General features: G+C 54.1%; 1 protein-coding gene and 1 long non-coding RNA gene across 2 annotated transcripts; both read right to left on the bottom strand.

The window, feature by feature from the left end:
* Positions 1–3,786: 3,786 nt before the first annotated feature.
* On the bottom strand, positions 3,787–11,578 carry LOC122363266. Its single transcript, XM_043332317.1, has 4 exons — positions 11,552–11,578; positions 10,821–11,415; positions 4,137–4,260; positions 3,787–3,935 (listed from the first exon to the last, which is right to left on the bottom strand). Exons 1-4 carry the CDS (start codon positions 11,576–11,578, stop codon positions 3,866–3,868), a joined length of 816 nt encoding a protein of 271 aa, XP_043188252.1. The 3' UTR covers positions 3,787–3,865.
* A 2,453-nt stretch (positions 11,579–14,031) lies between these two features.
* On the bottom strand, positions 14,032–14,975 carry LOC122363262. The gene is made up of 2 exons (XR_006253335.1): positions 14,295–14,975; positions 14,032–14,093 (listed from the first exon to the last, which is right to left on the bottom strand). It is a non-coding gene; the product is annotated as an uncharacterized LOC122363262 (long non-coding RNA).
* Positions 14,976–15,436: the final 461 nt, after the last annotated feature.

Here is a 15,436-nt window from a genome sequence, read left to right as displayed (position 1 = left end):
TCGCAAGACGACAAAATGTTACTCGTTCGCGGTTATTTGCCTCCAACCGTAAAATAATATTGCGCTGTTCCCAGTGTATTCTCATTTGAATACCAGTCGAGGCTCGAGACCATTTCTAACTTATCATCAAACAATATAAGAGAAATGGTCACAAACCAAGATTAACGTTTGCACGAAAAAAGTAGCTCGTAGGCGCAGAATGTGATCTTTGTCATCTTCATTTCCTTATGTCAATGTCATTTTTCTTATTGCTCCGGAGCATATTTCATCCCCCCGCTATGATGTCGCCGGAGGGAGATGGTGTGTCCCTACCTAATGTACCTTATGTACATGATATCTAGTACATATCCGGGTGTAACGTGCAAGAATGACAACAGAGTGCCGCCGAGGGCAGCGTGCATTAGCTTAATGAAGAGCTGTCACTGACGGCTCAATGTCCCTCTCCGCTGTCTACGGCCGGCCGCCTCTGGGTGTCAACTACGTCAACAGCTTAAGAAATCACCGGCCATTGGAAATGCGATAGATGTGTCATTGGCGCTCCTCGGAGCTGCTATCGCGGCGCCTCGGATGACACGAATTCACCGAACAGGGAACGAGGATCCTCAGAGTATCGACCACCGTTTCCACGGACAGCCGCGAGCTGCGCGCTGGCCGACGGACGGACAGAGGTGTCCCACAGACAAGGCGGATGTGTCCCACTGACAGACAGACAGACAAACAGACAGACAGACAGACAGACAGACAGACAGACAGACAGACAGACAGACAGACAGACAGACAGACAGACAGACAGACAGACAGACAGACAGACAGACAGACAGACAGACAGACAGACAGACAGACAGACAGACAGACAGACAGGGTGGAGGTGTCCCACAGACAGACGGAGGTGTCCCACAGACAGGACGGAGGTGTCTCACCGACAGACGGGTGTGTCTCACCGACAGACGGAGGTGTCCCACATACAGATAGGACAGCGGCGTTACACAGACAGACAGAGGTGTTCAACAGACAGACAGACCGAGGTGTCCACACTCCACAGATGGACGGAGGTGTCCCACAGACGGACAGACAGACAGAGACAGACAAACAGGACGGAGGCGTCCCTCAGACAGGGAAGACGGAGGTGTCCCACAGACAGGACGAAGGTGTCCGTAGACAGACCCACAGACGGTCGGAGGTGTCCTGTATATGTACATAGGTCGACGGTCGCGCTGTGGCGGGGAGGGAGAGCGGTCCCCGGGGGGAGAGGGGAGGCTGAGGTAATGCACCTCTTGGGAGGGCCGGTGACCGGTGACTTCCGTCGCCCCCTCCCCGCCCCCGCTGCAGCTGATAAATTGGAGGCCAATCGCTCCCACCAGCGATTGATGCCGGTTTCGATCACCGGGAGACGAAATACAGCCGCACAGGGCATCAGAGACCGCGGCGGCGTGAGAGACGAGGGGCGATGGGACTGGGCTGGGCAGAGGATCGGAGAGAGAGAGAGAGAGAGAGAGAGAGAGAGAGAGAGAGAGAGAGAGAGAGAGAGAGAGAGAGAGGAGGAAGGACGGAGGAAGAGATATTATATAATCTGTCAATTTATAATTAATTTGAGTAATGAGTTTCTAAGTCATAAATTGAGTAGTGGTTTCGATTCTGAGCAGAGTGTGGGAGTGGCCGTCTCCATACCTACTGGACGGAGGACAGGAGTTGCATAATTGCTCAATTATAGATAGCTGACCGTGGGGATGAGATGAGGATGGTAGACAAAATAGAATATTGGATGGACATAGATTCCCTATTAGTCACTGAATAAACAATTGTCGAATATGCTGAATTATTCTGGTAAATATCACATGAGCATTGAGCACTAAAAGGGACTATCCCACCTTTAACATGGGGTTTGAGTTGAGATAGCCAAGTTTGCGGCGAGGTTCAGAAACCACTATCTATCTAGGTTGCAACCCCCGCGGCCTCTTGGTGTTGAAGAAATTCGTTCCCTTCATTTGAAAATGGGCCTTGCGCAAGGCCCTATCTTCAACATGGAGCGACCGATAGTGTGACATCACCTCGTTTAGGTCATTCTGATTTAAATGGGTTTGTTCGTTGAAAAATCGCTTAAAACTTGGTCTGAACTTTGTTGTGGTGCCTACAGAGTAAAAAGAATCAGCTTTATGACAGTAATGTGGCCTGGGGAAGGAGGTAATTTTGGGCTGTGACGTCACATATTTGAAAGTTTGTGTTTGGAATATGGGAAGCCTAAGATGTTTAATGAAAAATAAATGCCAGAACCGTGTTCCTGATCATCCAATCTATAAAGTCGGGCACAATTTACTGGTTTTAACAACATTTTAGAAGGTGGGATAGTTCCTTTAATTCTGTCTTGATGAGATAGAATATTCCATCGGCGTTACATTTTCATGAACAATTAGGCACTACTCTCTAAGTGCCGGAACATACGTATACTTTTTCGCTAATGGCATTAGCGTAGAGGTTCTAGTAAAATTGCTTATTTGCTTTGGTTTCTAGGTAATTACTTTCTAGCTTCTTTACTGCTTTCTTTATAGGGTTTTTTATATGCTTCTTTTTCTCTTCACAGCGTTAAGTGATAAAACGCATTGCTTGCGTCCATGGTGTTTCCATTGAACTAATGATGATAATGGCCTTTTCATAGTCATTTCGAGTTCATAGCCTTACACCACCTCCGGCTAACGATATAAAACCGACATAGGTGCTATAAAACTCGGTGAGCCGATAACTCTCCAAACTTTTAAACATATTGGTTTCAGTTGCAATTTCATGGCTTCAAGGGTAACCAATTAACATGTTCCACGCACTTGTAAGTTTCAGACTGGCTTCTGTTTGTATGAAGTTTTGTGCTGCCAGACAGCCGCGTTCAATGTTCATTCTAGACCCAACTGCATTCTGCAGGCTACAATAGATCAATAATCACAAGGCAATATGATGCCAGTCGGCAGTTCAGTGGTGCGACATCACCCGATAACCTGCAGCTGTCTGTCTGTCTGTCTGTCTGTCTGTCTGTCTGTCTGTCTGACCGACCCGGAGCCGTCTGCACACTCCGGTGCACTGAATATATACAGTCACCTCGCGTAGCCACCACCGGGCCAAATGTCATCATTCAATCCAGGCCGCCATCACCGCCCCGCACAGACGAGAAACAGAGCAGCGCTAACCCAGCGAGAGAGAGAGAGAGAGAGAGAGAGAGAGAGAGAGAGAGAGAGAGAGAGAGAGAGAGAGAGAGAGAGAGAAGGAGAGAGAGAGGGAGAGAGAGAGGGAGAGAGAGAGGGAGAGAGAGAGAGAGAGGAGAGAGAGAGAGAGAGAGAGAGAGAGAGAGAGAGAGAGAGAGAGAGAGAGAGAGAGAGAGAGAGAGAGAGAGAGAGAGAGAGAGAGAGAGAGAGAGAGAGAGAGAGAGAGAGAGAGAGAGAGAGAGAGAGAGAGAGAGAGAGAGAGAGAGAGAGAGAGAGAGAGAGAGAGAGAGAGAGAGAGAGAGAGAAAGGCCGCCTCGTACTCACTGGGCGCTGAGCATACACTAGAAATCCAACCGGGCCGCAACGCTCGCAGAAATGATTAACTGCGCCGCTCAAAAGTCGACTGCTTATTCTGAAATATCAGCAATTCAAAAGTTGGAAATGGCTTTACGTGGGCAAGAGAATCGTTGGTGACTGAAACCTTTTTTCACTAGCAGTTAGATCTTTCAGCACCGCTTAAATAAGTGGACACTCCACCATAGTAATAGGAAGTAATAAAGTAATAGGCCAGTAATGGATTCTTAGTAGGGTACTGTAGATGCAGATGGCCCCCGGCCACTGCTCGCGCCACCATCGCCCGCATCTGCTCCCTGCCACCCCTCGGTCACCTGGCCACCTCAGAGACTTGGCCGTGGACAGATCTGTATTGGACCGCTCTGGATCCCGTCTTCGATCATTTGATTGTTACTGCAAACACATCCACACAATACGAGCTCGAGTCAAATACCAGTTGGCACGATGCAAAATGGGTCACAACACAGCTCGGGGTCCAAGAACTCTGTTTAACATTCTACAAGTAAGTAAATAAATCAAGCAATACACAGCAGACGTTGAGGTATCGAAATTCAAAGCAAAGATAGACAATGAGCATCTTTAGTGATAACATACCGGCTTATCCAGTCTCTGGCGCGCTGCCAAACGACCACGGCGACCGAACTCACGAGGCCACCAGGGCAGCCTCCACAAACAAGCTCCACAGCTTGTCCTCCCCGAATCGGGGGCAACCGAGCCACTGTCCCGGAGAATCGAACATATCAGCTCATATAAACCGGTTTTCACATTAAAGTTATACAACAAAACAAATATTCATCACATAAATTCAACTGAGTAGTTACCATATTAGATTCAGCAGTTACAAACCTCTAGAACCTCACTCACCGGTACCAAAATCCGGAGCACCCGCAACACATCCGCCTCCAATCATGGCGGGGAACGAAAAGACCGCCTTCCGCGCAGTCGGACTCGACATCAGAACCGGTCACGTGACTGCCAGCGCGGCATTCGAAATTCCGGAAAACACAATATCCGCTTACAACCAGCACAATCGGTGCCCTACGAGATAGTACAAATATTCCAATGATATTTCAAAAGCAATTAATTAACAACGCCATCTAATTAATGAAAACACGCGCACTATATCCCTACGCACAAGCGTTCAGCGGCCCGCCGCTCCAACGCGCACTTCGGCTCCTAGAGCCGCCGGTTTTATCGGGAAACGAGCACGAAGGATATGTGAAACGGGTCGGAAGACGGACAAGCTGCAGGAAAGGATAGGATAGGACGGGCGCCATCTACACTCCCCCCTTCGAATGACTGAGGCATTCGAAGCACAGGAGCGCCCGTCAAGCTGACAACCTCTACAAACCTGACGATCCGTCCACGAAAAAAAAAAAATATTTATATATATATATATCTACCACCACACAACACTGAACCGATGAGCGTCCCGCTCACACTCTACCTATCCTACCTTACCGAGCCTGATCAGCCCTGTGGCTGACGGCAGCCTATTTCTAGACGGCACCTTACTTCTAACTTACTCTAGATCGGAGTCGGACCTCACCACTACCATCTTGTGTATTGGGCGCAGATACACAGAGGTGCTAGTCTTAACGAGAGCCTTTCTCACCTTGCCATCTCGGCTGGGAAGAACCTCCTGTACCTTCCCCATCTGCCACTGGCCTCGCTGCACATTCTCGTCTACTAGCAAGACTACATCCCCAGGCTCCAGGTTGCGAGACTCCTGCGTCCACCTCTGCCGAGACTGCAGTGAGAGCAGGTACTCGCTCCTCCAGCGAGTCCAAAATTGCTGCGCCAAGTACTGGACATGACGCCAACGGCGTCGGGAGAACGAGTCGGCCTCTCGAAACTCGCCTGGAATCGGCCCAGGACGGCCCCTCAGGAACAGCAAGTGTCCCGGAGTCAGGGGTTCCACATCGCCATCAGCGGTAGACACGTAAGTCAGAGGGCGGTCATTCATAATGGACTCTATCTCACAGAAGAGGGTCTGCAACGACTCATCGTCCACCCGCTGCTGCGTCGGCATGGACCTCCAAATCTTTCTGAACGTCCTGATTTGCCTCTCCACTCCACCGGAAAAGTGAGAGGCAGTTGGAGGGTTGAACCTCCAGTCGATACCCCTCTGAAGAGCAGCACGCTGGAGATCACGGCTGCTTACGTCCCTCAGCGCTTCTCGGAGCTCTCGATCAGCGCCAGTCATGTTGGTACCCATATCACTCCGCACCTGACGGATCTGCCCCCGGCGGGCACTGATACGTCGGACGGCGTTGATGAGGGAATCGGTGCGGAGAGAATCTAAAACCTCTATATGAACACCGCGCGTGACAACACAGATACACATCAGACCGTACCTTTTCTTCTCCCCCCGTCCAGCCTTAACTAAAATCGGACCAAATACATCTAACAAGACGGAAGAGAACGCTGGCGTGTCACCGGACACGCGCTCCTCCGGCAGGTCTGCCATCAGCTGCCGCTGAGGACGGGCATTGACCTTCCGGCACACGACACAGTTTCGGATCAGCCTCCGGACCTCCGGTCCGGCACCCAGAACCCAAAACCTCTCACGCAGCCTCCAGAAGGTATGGAGTCTGCCCTCGTGACCCACCTCAGCGTGAGCCTCCCTTATCACTAACCTAGTCACATGATGCCGCCTGGGCAGGATCACCGGGTGCTTGGCACTCACGGAGATACAGTCGGACCGCTCTAGCCTACCGCCCACCAGCAGCAGACCATCACTCAGTATAGGGCGTAGCTTCGCCAGCGGACTGTTCCGCCTGACGCTGACTGGACCATCGTCACACACACCGCTCGGGTACTCTGGCAGATCTCGCTGGACTCGGCGCAAGATCGCCAGCTCGGCGCCGCGTAGGTCTGACACCGTCAGAGAAGTCCGGACGGGCACTTCCCGGCGCCGCAGCCCTCGCCGTCTCGCCAAGCACCATCTTCGGAACTCACCGCTCCGAAGAACATCGATGAACCGACGGTACCAAGCCACCGCTCGCTTAAGTCTAAAATAGGAAGAAAAATGCTGAATCAGCACGTCACACGGCTGAGCCGAATCAGCTCCGACCGCTGTCAGGGCGACCGGCACCGACTTCACCTCACTCGCCGGCAGGGCGGACGGAACAGCAGGCTCCACCGGCCAGCAGTCGACGTCCCCCGCGAGAAAATCGGGCCCGCTCAACCAGGGTCCCAAGTCGGTCGGCGCACAGCCCCGAGAACCCACATCCGCTGGGTTCGCGTCCGTCGGCACGTATGACCACTCGCTTACCTCTGAGCCATCATGAATGTAAGCGAGCCTGTTAGCCACGAAAGTTTTGAATCGCGTCGTGCGATTCCGGATACAACTCAGGACTATCATGCTGTCAGTCCACATATGAACAGTATCAAATCGGGTGCCCAACTCCCTCTGCAGTACTTTCCTCACTCTCACCGCCAACACAGCGGCGGCCAACTCCAAGCGCGGAACTGACACAAACCTGATAGGGTTCACCAGCGATTTCCCCATCAGAAACGCCACAAACCGCTCCGTTTTACCCCCAGATGAGCGCACCTCCCGCCTGAGATACGCAACAGCCGAGTGCGCACTTTCACTGGCGTCAGCGAACACGTGCAGCTGGGTGGTCAGAACCTCCCCGGGTGGGCCCACGATAGATCGATCTAGCCGGACCAGATCCAGCTCTCTAGCCCTGTCCAGCCACTCTCGCCACTCTTCCGCCAGTACGGCAGGAAGAAGGTCATCCCAGCCACAAGAGAGAGCGCACAGCTTCTGGACCAACACGCGTCCCGTCACGGTGACGGGGGAGACCACACCTAAGGGGTCAAAAACAGAGCTGACAGTGGACAATACACCACGTCTGGACCAGGGCTTCTCCTCACCTCGGAACTGAAACCGGAAGGTGTCATCATCGACCGACCATCTGAGACCCAACGCACTCTCGGCGCAGAGTCGGTCCTTGTCGAGGTCCAGCTGTTTGACTTTCTTACCTCTGTCTTCCATGGGTACATACTTCAGGAACTGCGGACTGCTGCTGGTGAATTTAGTCATATTGAACGCTCCCGTGGCGCACAGCGCCTTCAGATCCCGTGCCAGATGCACAGCATCCTCAACGGAGTCCACAGCACACAGTGCGTCATCCACATATGTGTTGCGAATCAGAGCATCAGCGGCCTCCGGATAGCTCGATCTACCCTCCTCAGCGCACCGGCCCAGTGCGAAACTGGCGACACTCCCACTCGACACAGCTCCAAACACATGAGACCTCATTCGCCAGAGTTGCACATCTCCGTCCGGATCGTTGTCACGGAACCACAGGAACCTCAACATGCTCGTGTCCGACTCTGGTACATGCACCCTGTGGTACATGCTCTGAATGTCGCACGCAAAAGCGACCCGCCCCTCACGAAATCGACAGAGCACCCCCAGCAGGGAGTTCGTCAGAACAGGTCCCTTCCTCAGCAAGTCATTGAGACAGGTACCACCACTCTTAGCCGCGCAGTCAAATACCACGCGCAGCTTGCCCTTACCAGGCTCCCACACGCCATGGTGGGGGAGGTACCATACGGGACCTGTGACGTCATCGTCAGAGACTGGAACGGCGTACCCGTCATCGACCAGCGAGCTGATAACACGCCGGTACTGGTCAAAATACTCTGGGTCAGATCGGAACCGCCTCCGGAGTGAGTTCAACCGTCTGGCCGCCGTTCCGAAGCTGTCTGGCAGCTCTCCAAAATCGGTTTTGGGAAGGGGGATCTCAAAATGACCCTCCGAGTCCCGCCGGACGCCTGACTCGACGTCGGCTATCCACTCACGCTCCTCAAGGGAAAAACACTCACGGTCATCAGACAGGTCACCAAAGTCCCGCTCGTACATGGCTCGAAACTGACAGCCTTCCGAGCAGTGATCACGGACACTCTGGGTAACCCCATCATCAGAATCGGTCGCCCTCTCGACCCTCAGGAAGTTGACAGTCAGCCTGCCCCTCGAGACTGCTGTCCCAGGGACACGTCCGATCACATACCACCCCAACACGGTACGGATGGCACACAACCCCGCCTGGCCCTCAGGCGGAGCCCGGACCTCCCTGGCAAGAAGCAGTTCGGCACAGTTCGACCCAATCAGGATCCCCACAGGCGTGTCCACCTCTGTCAGCGCGACATCGGCGAGATGAGCGGCTGCCCTCAGCTCACTCCTCGGACACCTGTCCTCCTGAGTCACCGGCAGGGACGGAACGGTCATCAGAGGCGGCAGAGCATGGAAAGCTCCCCCTCTCGCATCGGCCACCTGCACGCCCGACGCGAGGCACGTCTGAATCCGCCTCTTCCCGCTCCCCACCGTCTCGAGCACAACACTCGTCTCCTCGGTCTGGAGTCCCAACAAGGAAACAAGTCCGTCAGTTAGGAAAGATCCCGAGGAGCCCTGGTCCAAAAATCCGTTAGTGACGACCACTTTGCCGTCTGGACCACGGAGGCGCACAGCCACGACCGGCAGCGCCGTCCGATCGACACCTTGGAGTCCAAGGCTCGCACTGATCACGGCTCCGCTGTGGGAACCCGACCCCTCACCGCCGGGAGGTGGCGCCACAAATCCACCACGAGGTGGCGCCACACCATCTCCGCGCGGCGGCACCACCGCCGCCTCGGGCCGCAACTCCCGGCCGCCGCCGGCACCACGCCGCGCCACCGGCGGCTGGGCGGAAACCGGAGGGGCAGCTGGAACACCACGAGCGTCACAGTCGGGGTCCCGGTGCATCACCGACGGGTGACGCCCACCGCAAGAGCGGCAAGTCAGCTGGCTCCTGCAAGAGCGGGCACGGTGACCCTCCCTGAGGCACCCGAAACAAAGCCCCGCTCGTAACACCGTCCGACGCCTCTCAGGCCAGGGCCTCTCAAACATCCGCTGGCACCTGTCCAGCTCATGGCGACCGTCACAAAAAGGACACAGCCCTGACCCCGCGCCCGGTCGTGTGACCCGAGCTGCGCTCACCTTAAACCCGGGAGAGGACCTGGACACAGCCTCACGGCGCGCGGGTTCGGCACTACGAGGACCGAACAGAGGATTCCGCTTTACACGGACCTCAGCGGACAGAAACCCGACCAGGTTCGACAGGCGCACGGTCGAGCCCTCCTGAAGGAGTCTATCTGCCTCTCTCATCCACCGATCCTGGAGGTACGAGGGCAGCTTCGACATGACAAGGCGCAAGTTCGTTGGATGATCAAATTCACTCAGTTCCACACTCTCCATCGCGTTCATGATCTCGGTCAAGAAACAGAAGAAGCTGGTCCAGACTCTCAACATCGCCAGCGGCCACCTTAGGCCAGCCTCTCACCTGTTCGACATAGGAGTCGACCAGCCCCACACTGTTGCCGTAGCGAACCTCCAGGAGCCGCTTTGCCTCTGCAAAACCAGCCTCCCCCAGGTGGAGACACCCTCGCACGAGCTGGTTGGGCTTTCCCTTCGTATATTGATCGAGATAAAAAAGAAGCTCATCTGGGTCCTCAGTCTTTGTTTCAATACGGGCCTGGAACGATCTAGTAAATAAACGATAGTCTCTTATTTCGCCGCTGAACGGGCGGAGCTCTGCGGGGGGCAACAGGGACCGCTTGACCTGGGCACTGAGGGCCTCCCCCAGTGAGGGCTTACCCACCGGCTCGATCGGAACCTGCACCTGGGCCAACTCAGGCTCCACTAGGTGCCCTGCCTCTACCAACTCGCGTTCAAGTTTAAGCTGCTCCGACCTGGCCTGCAAAAGCGATTCGCGTGCCCTCACCGCCATCCGCTCCTGCTCTACGGCCTGTTCCTCCTTGAGGAGCTTAAGTTTCGCCAAAATAATCGATACATCTGTCGATGGCCCTCCAGTAGCTTCTCGGGGACTCACCTTATTCTCTGCCGGGTTTAACTGGTCCATCTCAGTCTCGAGGGCTGACCACAACCTATCCACTAAATCCTGCTTCTTACCGGTTACCTCCAGCCCACGGGTCTCTAATTCCCGTTGCAGCTCTGTCAGCTTCAACCTTCCCAACTCCTCCTTAGTAGGCGCCATTTCAGGGTGAGGGAATAGGAATCTGCACAGCGGGGATACCACAGACCTTCCACCCTCACTTATCTACTATCTAGACACTTAAAAACACTTCCCAGCACTGAGAGGATACCGCATTCCTCAGCAATCACTTAATCTAAACACCTTAACCTAGACACTTCCCAGCAATATAAAAACACACCACATAACACAATTTAAAACCAGCGCAGGACCACCACAGGATCACCCTTACCAGTCAACTCAGTCCAGCAGAAGCAGCAGGTAGCAGCAAACCTCAGACGGCCAGATCCTCCAGCTCCCAGCTCCGGCCGAACCAGGATGCCGGCACCAGGCAGCGAGGAGAGGCGGTCGCTGCTACTCAAGCAGATGCAGAGCTGAAGGTGCAGCTCCGCGAAAGATGTTTCCGCCAGAGGGGCACTCACCCGCTGGGAGCACCCTCTCAGCCCGTCCAGGGGCACACTACACTGCACGCACCAAGGGCGCGCACCACGCAGCGCCTCTCGCTGGCGCACACCACGCAGCGCCTCTCGCTGGCGCACACCACGCAGCGCCTCTCGCTGGCGCACACCACTCAGCGCCTCTCGCTGGCGCACACCACTCAGCGCCTCTCGCTGGCGCACACCACTCAGCGCCTCTCGCTGGCGCACACCACTCAGCGCCTCTCGCCGGCATACACCACGCAGCGCCTCTCGCCGGCGCACACCACTCTGCGCCAGCCAGCCGCACACCACTCCGCGCCAGCCAGCCACACACCACTCAGGCAGAATCCTGGAAGGCGCGGCGCGCAGCCGGTGCTGCAGCTCCAGAGGCAGATGAAGGCGCAGAGACTAAGCAGCAACTGTATGAAGGCGCCGAGACCATCAGCATGTCAAGCGACCAACACGTTACAGACATGGTAACACCCCCAACGTCCTGGATCTGATATTTTCTAATGAGGAGGGCATGATATCCGAAATCACTCACCTCCCTCCTCTCGGGAACAGCGACCATGAGGTGTTATGGTTCGAGCTGCACTGCTACACACCTGGAGCAGGCAACCACACAGCCAAGTTGAACCTAAGCAAGGGTAATTATGCAAAGATGGTGAATGACCTCCAAAGCGTGTCGTGGGCCTCGTTAGAGTCGGTCCCGCTGGAAGAACACTGCAAGCTCTTCTCCGAGACCATCAGGGTGATGATGACAGAGAACATCCCGCTTCATCGATCCCATCAGAGGAAGAACATCTATGTAACAAGAGAAGCCCGGACTCTAAGAAATAAGAAAAATAAGCTCTGGAAGAAATACGTGAGAACTCGAGACGTGGAGTGCTACAATCGTTTTGTCCGCGCGCGTAACGACCTGAGAAGCCTCACCAGGCGGTTGAGGCGGAGGTTTGAACAGACTCTGGTTGATGCGCTCAAAGACAACGTGAAGCCTTTTTGGAGATATGTCAACTCACGTTTGAAAACTAAGCCTGGCATTGGAAACCTCAGAAAGGCTGATGGCTCGTTAGCACTTTCAGATCAGGAGAGGGCGGACGTGCTTGCTGAGTTCTTTGCCAGTGTCTTCACCGTGGAGGACTGTTCGAACATGCCTGACCTGGCGTCTCCATGGGAAGGACGAACACTAGAGCGTGTTGAATTGAGTCCTGCACTGGTTCAGCGCAGACTAGAGAGCCTCAAAACCTCCACCTCCCCTGGTCCTGATGGTATTCCTTCGAGGGTCCTGCGAGAGCTCGCGACCGCAATCAGTTCTCCCGTCTGCTCTCTGTTCCAGAAGTCCCTTGATAGCGGCTCTCTTCCAGACGAGTGGAAACTGGGAACTATTGTTCCAATCTTCAAAGGTGGTTGCAGACTGGAACCAGCAAACTACAGACCTGTAAGCCTGACATCCGTGCTTTCGAAGGTGCTGGAGGGCATAGTCAGAGACAGAATCATGGAGTTCCTCACGGAGACCGGGCAGCTCAACGATGCCCAGCATGGCTTCCTTCCCAAGAGGTCGTGCGCAACCCAACTCCTCTCTACTCTGGAAGACTGGACTCGGCAGCTGGAGAATGGAGAGCATATTGATATTGCCTACCTGGACTTTCGAAAAGCCTTCGACTCTGTTCCGCACAAGCGTCTGCTTGCAAAGTTGAAGGGCTACGGAATCCGAGGCCCGGTGCTCAAGTGGATTGAGGCATTTCTTACTGGCCGAGGTCAAAGAGTGTCGATCAATGGAACAACCTCGATTCAACACCCTGTCATGAGCGGCATCCCACAGGGTTCGGTCTTGGGACCGACGCTCTTCGTCATCTACGTAAACGACCTCCCAGAATGTGTCAAGAGCCACATCGCCATGTTCGCGGACGACGCAAAACTGTACGGCCCAAACCAGTCGCAACCGCCTCAGGCTCCTACTGACGCGAACGGCGCCCAGTTGCAACTCGACCTAGTAGCCGCAGCGAACTGGTCAGCGACCTGGCTTCTCCCTTTCAACCTGAAGAAGTGTAAGGTTCTTCACCTCGGGAGAGGTAACCCACGGTTCCAGTACACGCTTCTGGGGGAGCCACTCTCAGCGGTGACAGAAGAGAAAGACTTGGGCATCTTCATCGACGAGGAATTGAAGTTCAAGAAGCATGCTGCTGTTGCCATCAGCAAGGCCAACCAGATTCTGGCAGTCATCCGACGCTCCTTTGAGCTACTCAACTCCGAGACTCTCCCAGTCCTCTACAAGACCCTGGTCCGACCTCACCTAGAGTATGGCAACATCATCTGGGGCCCCTTCAACAAAGAAGATCAACGACTGGTGGAGAGAGTCCAGCGCAGAGCCACGCGACTTGTCACTGAAATCCGGCATCTCCCGTATCAGGAGCGGCTGCGCAGGCTACGGCTGCCGTCCTTGCTTTACAGAAGACGCAGAGGAGACGTCATCATGCTCTACATGCTCATGACTGGTCTTCTGAACCTGAAGAAAGAAGACTTCTTCCAGGCTGCTCCATCGGCAAGCACAAGAGGTCATACGATGAAGGTGGCCAAACCAAGAGCTCTGACTAGAGTACGAAGAAACCACTGGAGCGTACGTGCGGTCAACGACTGGAACTCGCTGCCGGCTGAAGTGGTTCTCGCACCGACCCTGAATGGGTTCAAGAACCTCCTTGACAGACACTGGTCGAGTCGTATGTACGATATCCCTACCATAAACTGAGTTTGAGCAAAGAGTACCGCATGAGCTCGACGAGATCGGGTCCAATAGGCCTCTGGCCTCCAATAGTCCCGCCAACATTAAGGTAAGGTAAGGTAACTGTAGCTCCAGACGCAGCCGAAGGCGCAGAGAGGGAAGCCGCTACTGGGCTTCACCAGCAGATGAAGGCGCGGAGAAGGTAGCCGTAACTGTAGATGCAGATGGCCCCCGGCCACTGCTCGCGCCACCATCGCCCGCATCTGCTCCCTGCCACCCCTCGGTCACCTGGCCACCTCAGAGACTTGGCCGTGGACAGATCTGTATTGGACCGCTCTGGATCCCGTCTTCGATCATTTGATTGTTACTGCAAACACATCCACACAATACGAGCTCGAGTCAAATACCAGTTGGCACGATGCAAAATGGGTCACAACACAGCTCGGGGTCCAAGAACTCTGTTTAACATTCTACAAGTAAGTAAATAAATCAAGCAATACACAGCAGACGTTGAGGTATCGAAATTCAAAGCAAAGATAGACAATGAGCATCTTTAGTGATAACATACCGGCTTATCCAGTCTCTGGCGCGCTGCCAAACGACCACGGCGACCGAACTCACGAGGCCACCAGGGCAGCCTCCACAAACAAGCTCCACAGCTTGTCCTCCCCGAATCGGGGGCAACCGAGCCACTGTCCCGGAGAATCGAACATATCAGCTCATATAAACCGGTTTTCACATTAAAGTTATACAACAAAACAAATATTCATCACATAAATTCAACTGAGTAGTTACCATATTAGATTCAGCAGTTACAAACCTCTAGAACCTCACTCACCGGTACCAAAATCCGGAGCACCCGCAACACATCCGCCTCCAATCATGGCGGGGAACGAAAAGACCGCCTTCCGCGCAGTCGGACTCGACATCAGAACCGGTCACGTGACTGCCAGCGCGGCATTCGAAATTCCGGAAAACACAATATCCGCTTACAACCAGCACAATCGGTGCCCTACGAGATAGTACAAATATTCCAATGATATTTCAAAAGCAATTAATTAACAACGCCATCTAATTAATGAAAACACGCGCACTATATCCCTACGCACAAGCGTTCAGCGGCCCGCCGCTCCAACGCGCACTTCGGCTCCTAGAGCCGCCGGTTTTATCGGGAAACGAGCACGAAGGATATGTGAAACGGGTCGGAAGACGGACAAGCTGCAGGAAAGGATAGGATAGGACGGGCGCCATCTACCCGCGCCGGGCCGGGGGGTTTGAACACCCCCCCCCTGCGATTTTTCGCAGCTATCTGAACAACGGCGGCGCTCCGCGCCGCCGTTTTTGGCACACCTGTTTGTGCATCTTTTCCGCACATTTTGTTAAAATTTCAGGCCCAGGTCGCCTTAGGTCAGGTCACCAGGTCACGCCAAGTGACCTCACCTCAGAAAAATAAGAATGCTCGTCATAGCTACACCGATTGATCGATTGCCTTGAAACTTTCAACGATTGATAAGAGCAACATTATCTACAAAATATTTATCTCGGAATTTTGATATCGGTGACCTAAGGTCAGGTCAATTTTGCGGCCTCTCCATTATAAGTCATTGGGAGAAAATTGAAAAGCGTCTGTTTTGCACGAACGCCATTCTAGACACTCTCAAACATCGAGATGTAGGTAAAATTGACACACTGAGCCGGCAAATGGCAACT

Source organism: Amphibalanus amphitrite, unplaced genomic scaffold, assembly GCF_019059575.1.
Source record: "Amphibalanus amphitrite isolate SeventyFive unplaced genomic scaffold, NRLGWU_Aamphi_draft 000612F_arrow, whole genome shotgun sequence".
NCBI classification, from domain to species: Eukaryota; Metazoa; Arthropoda; class Thecostraca; order Balanomorpha; family Balanidae; genus Amphibalanus; species Amphibalanus amphitrite.
Note: the sequence above shows the minus strand (reverse complement) of the source record. Positions and strands in the feature narration are given on the sequence as shown.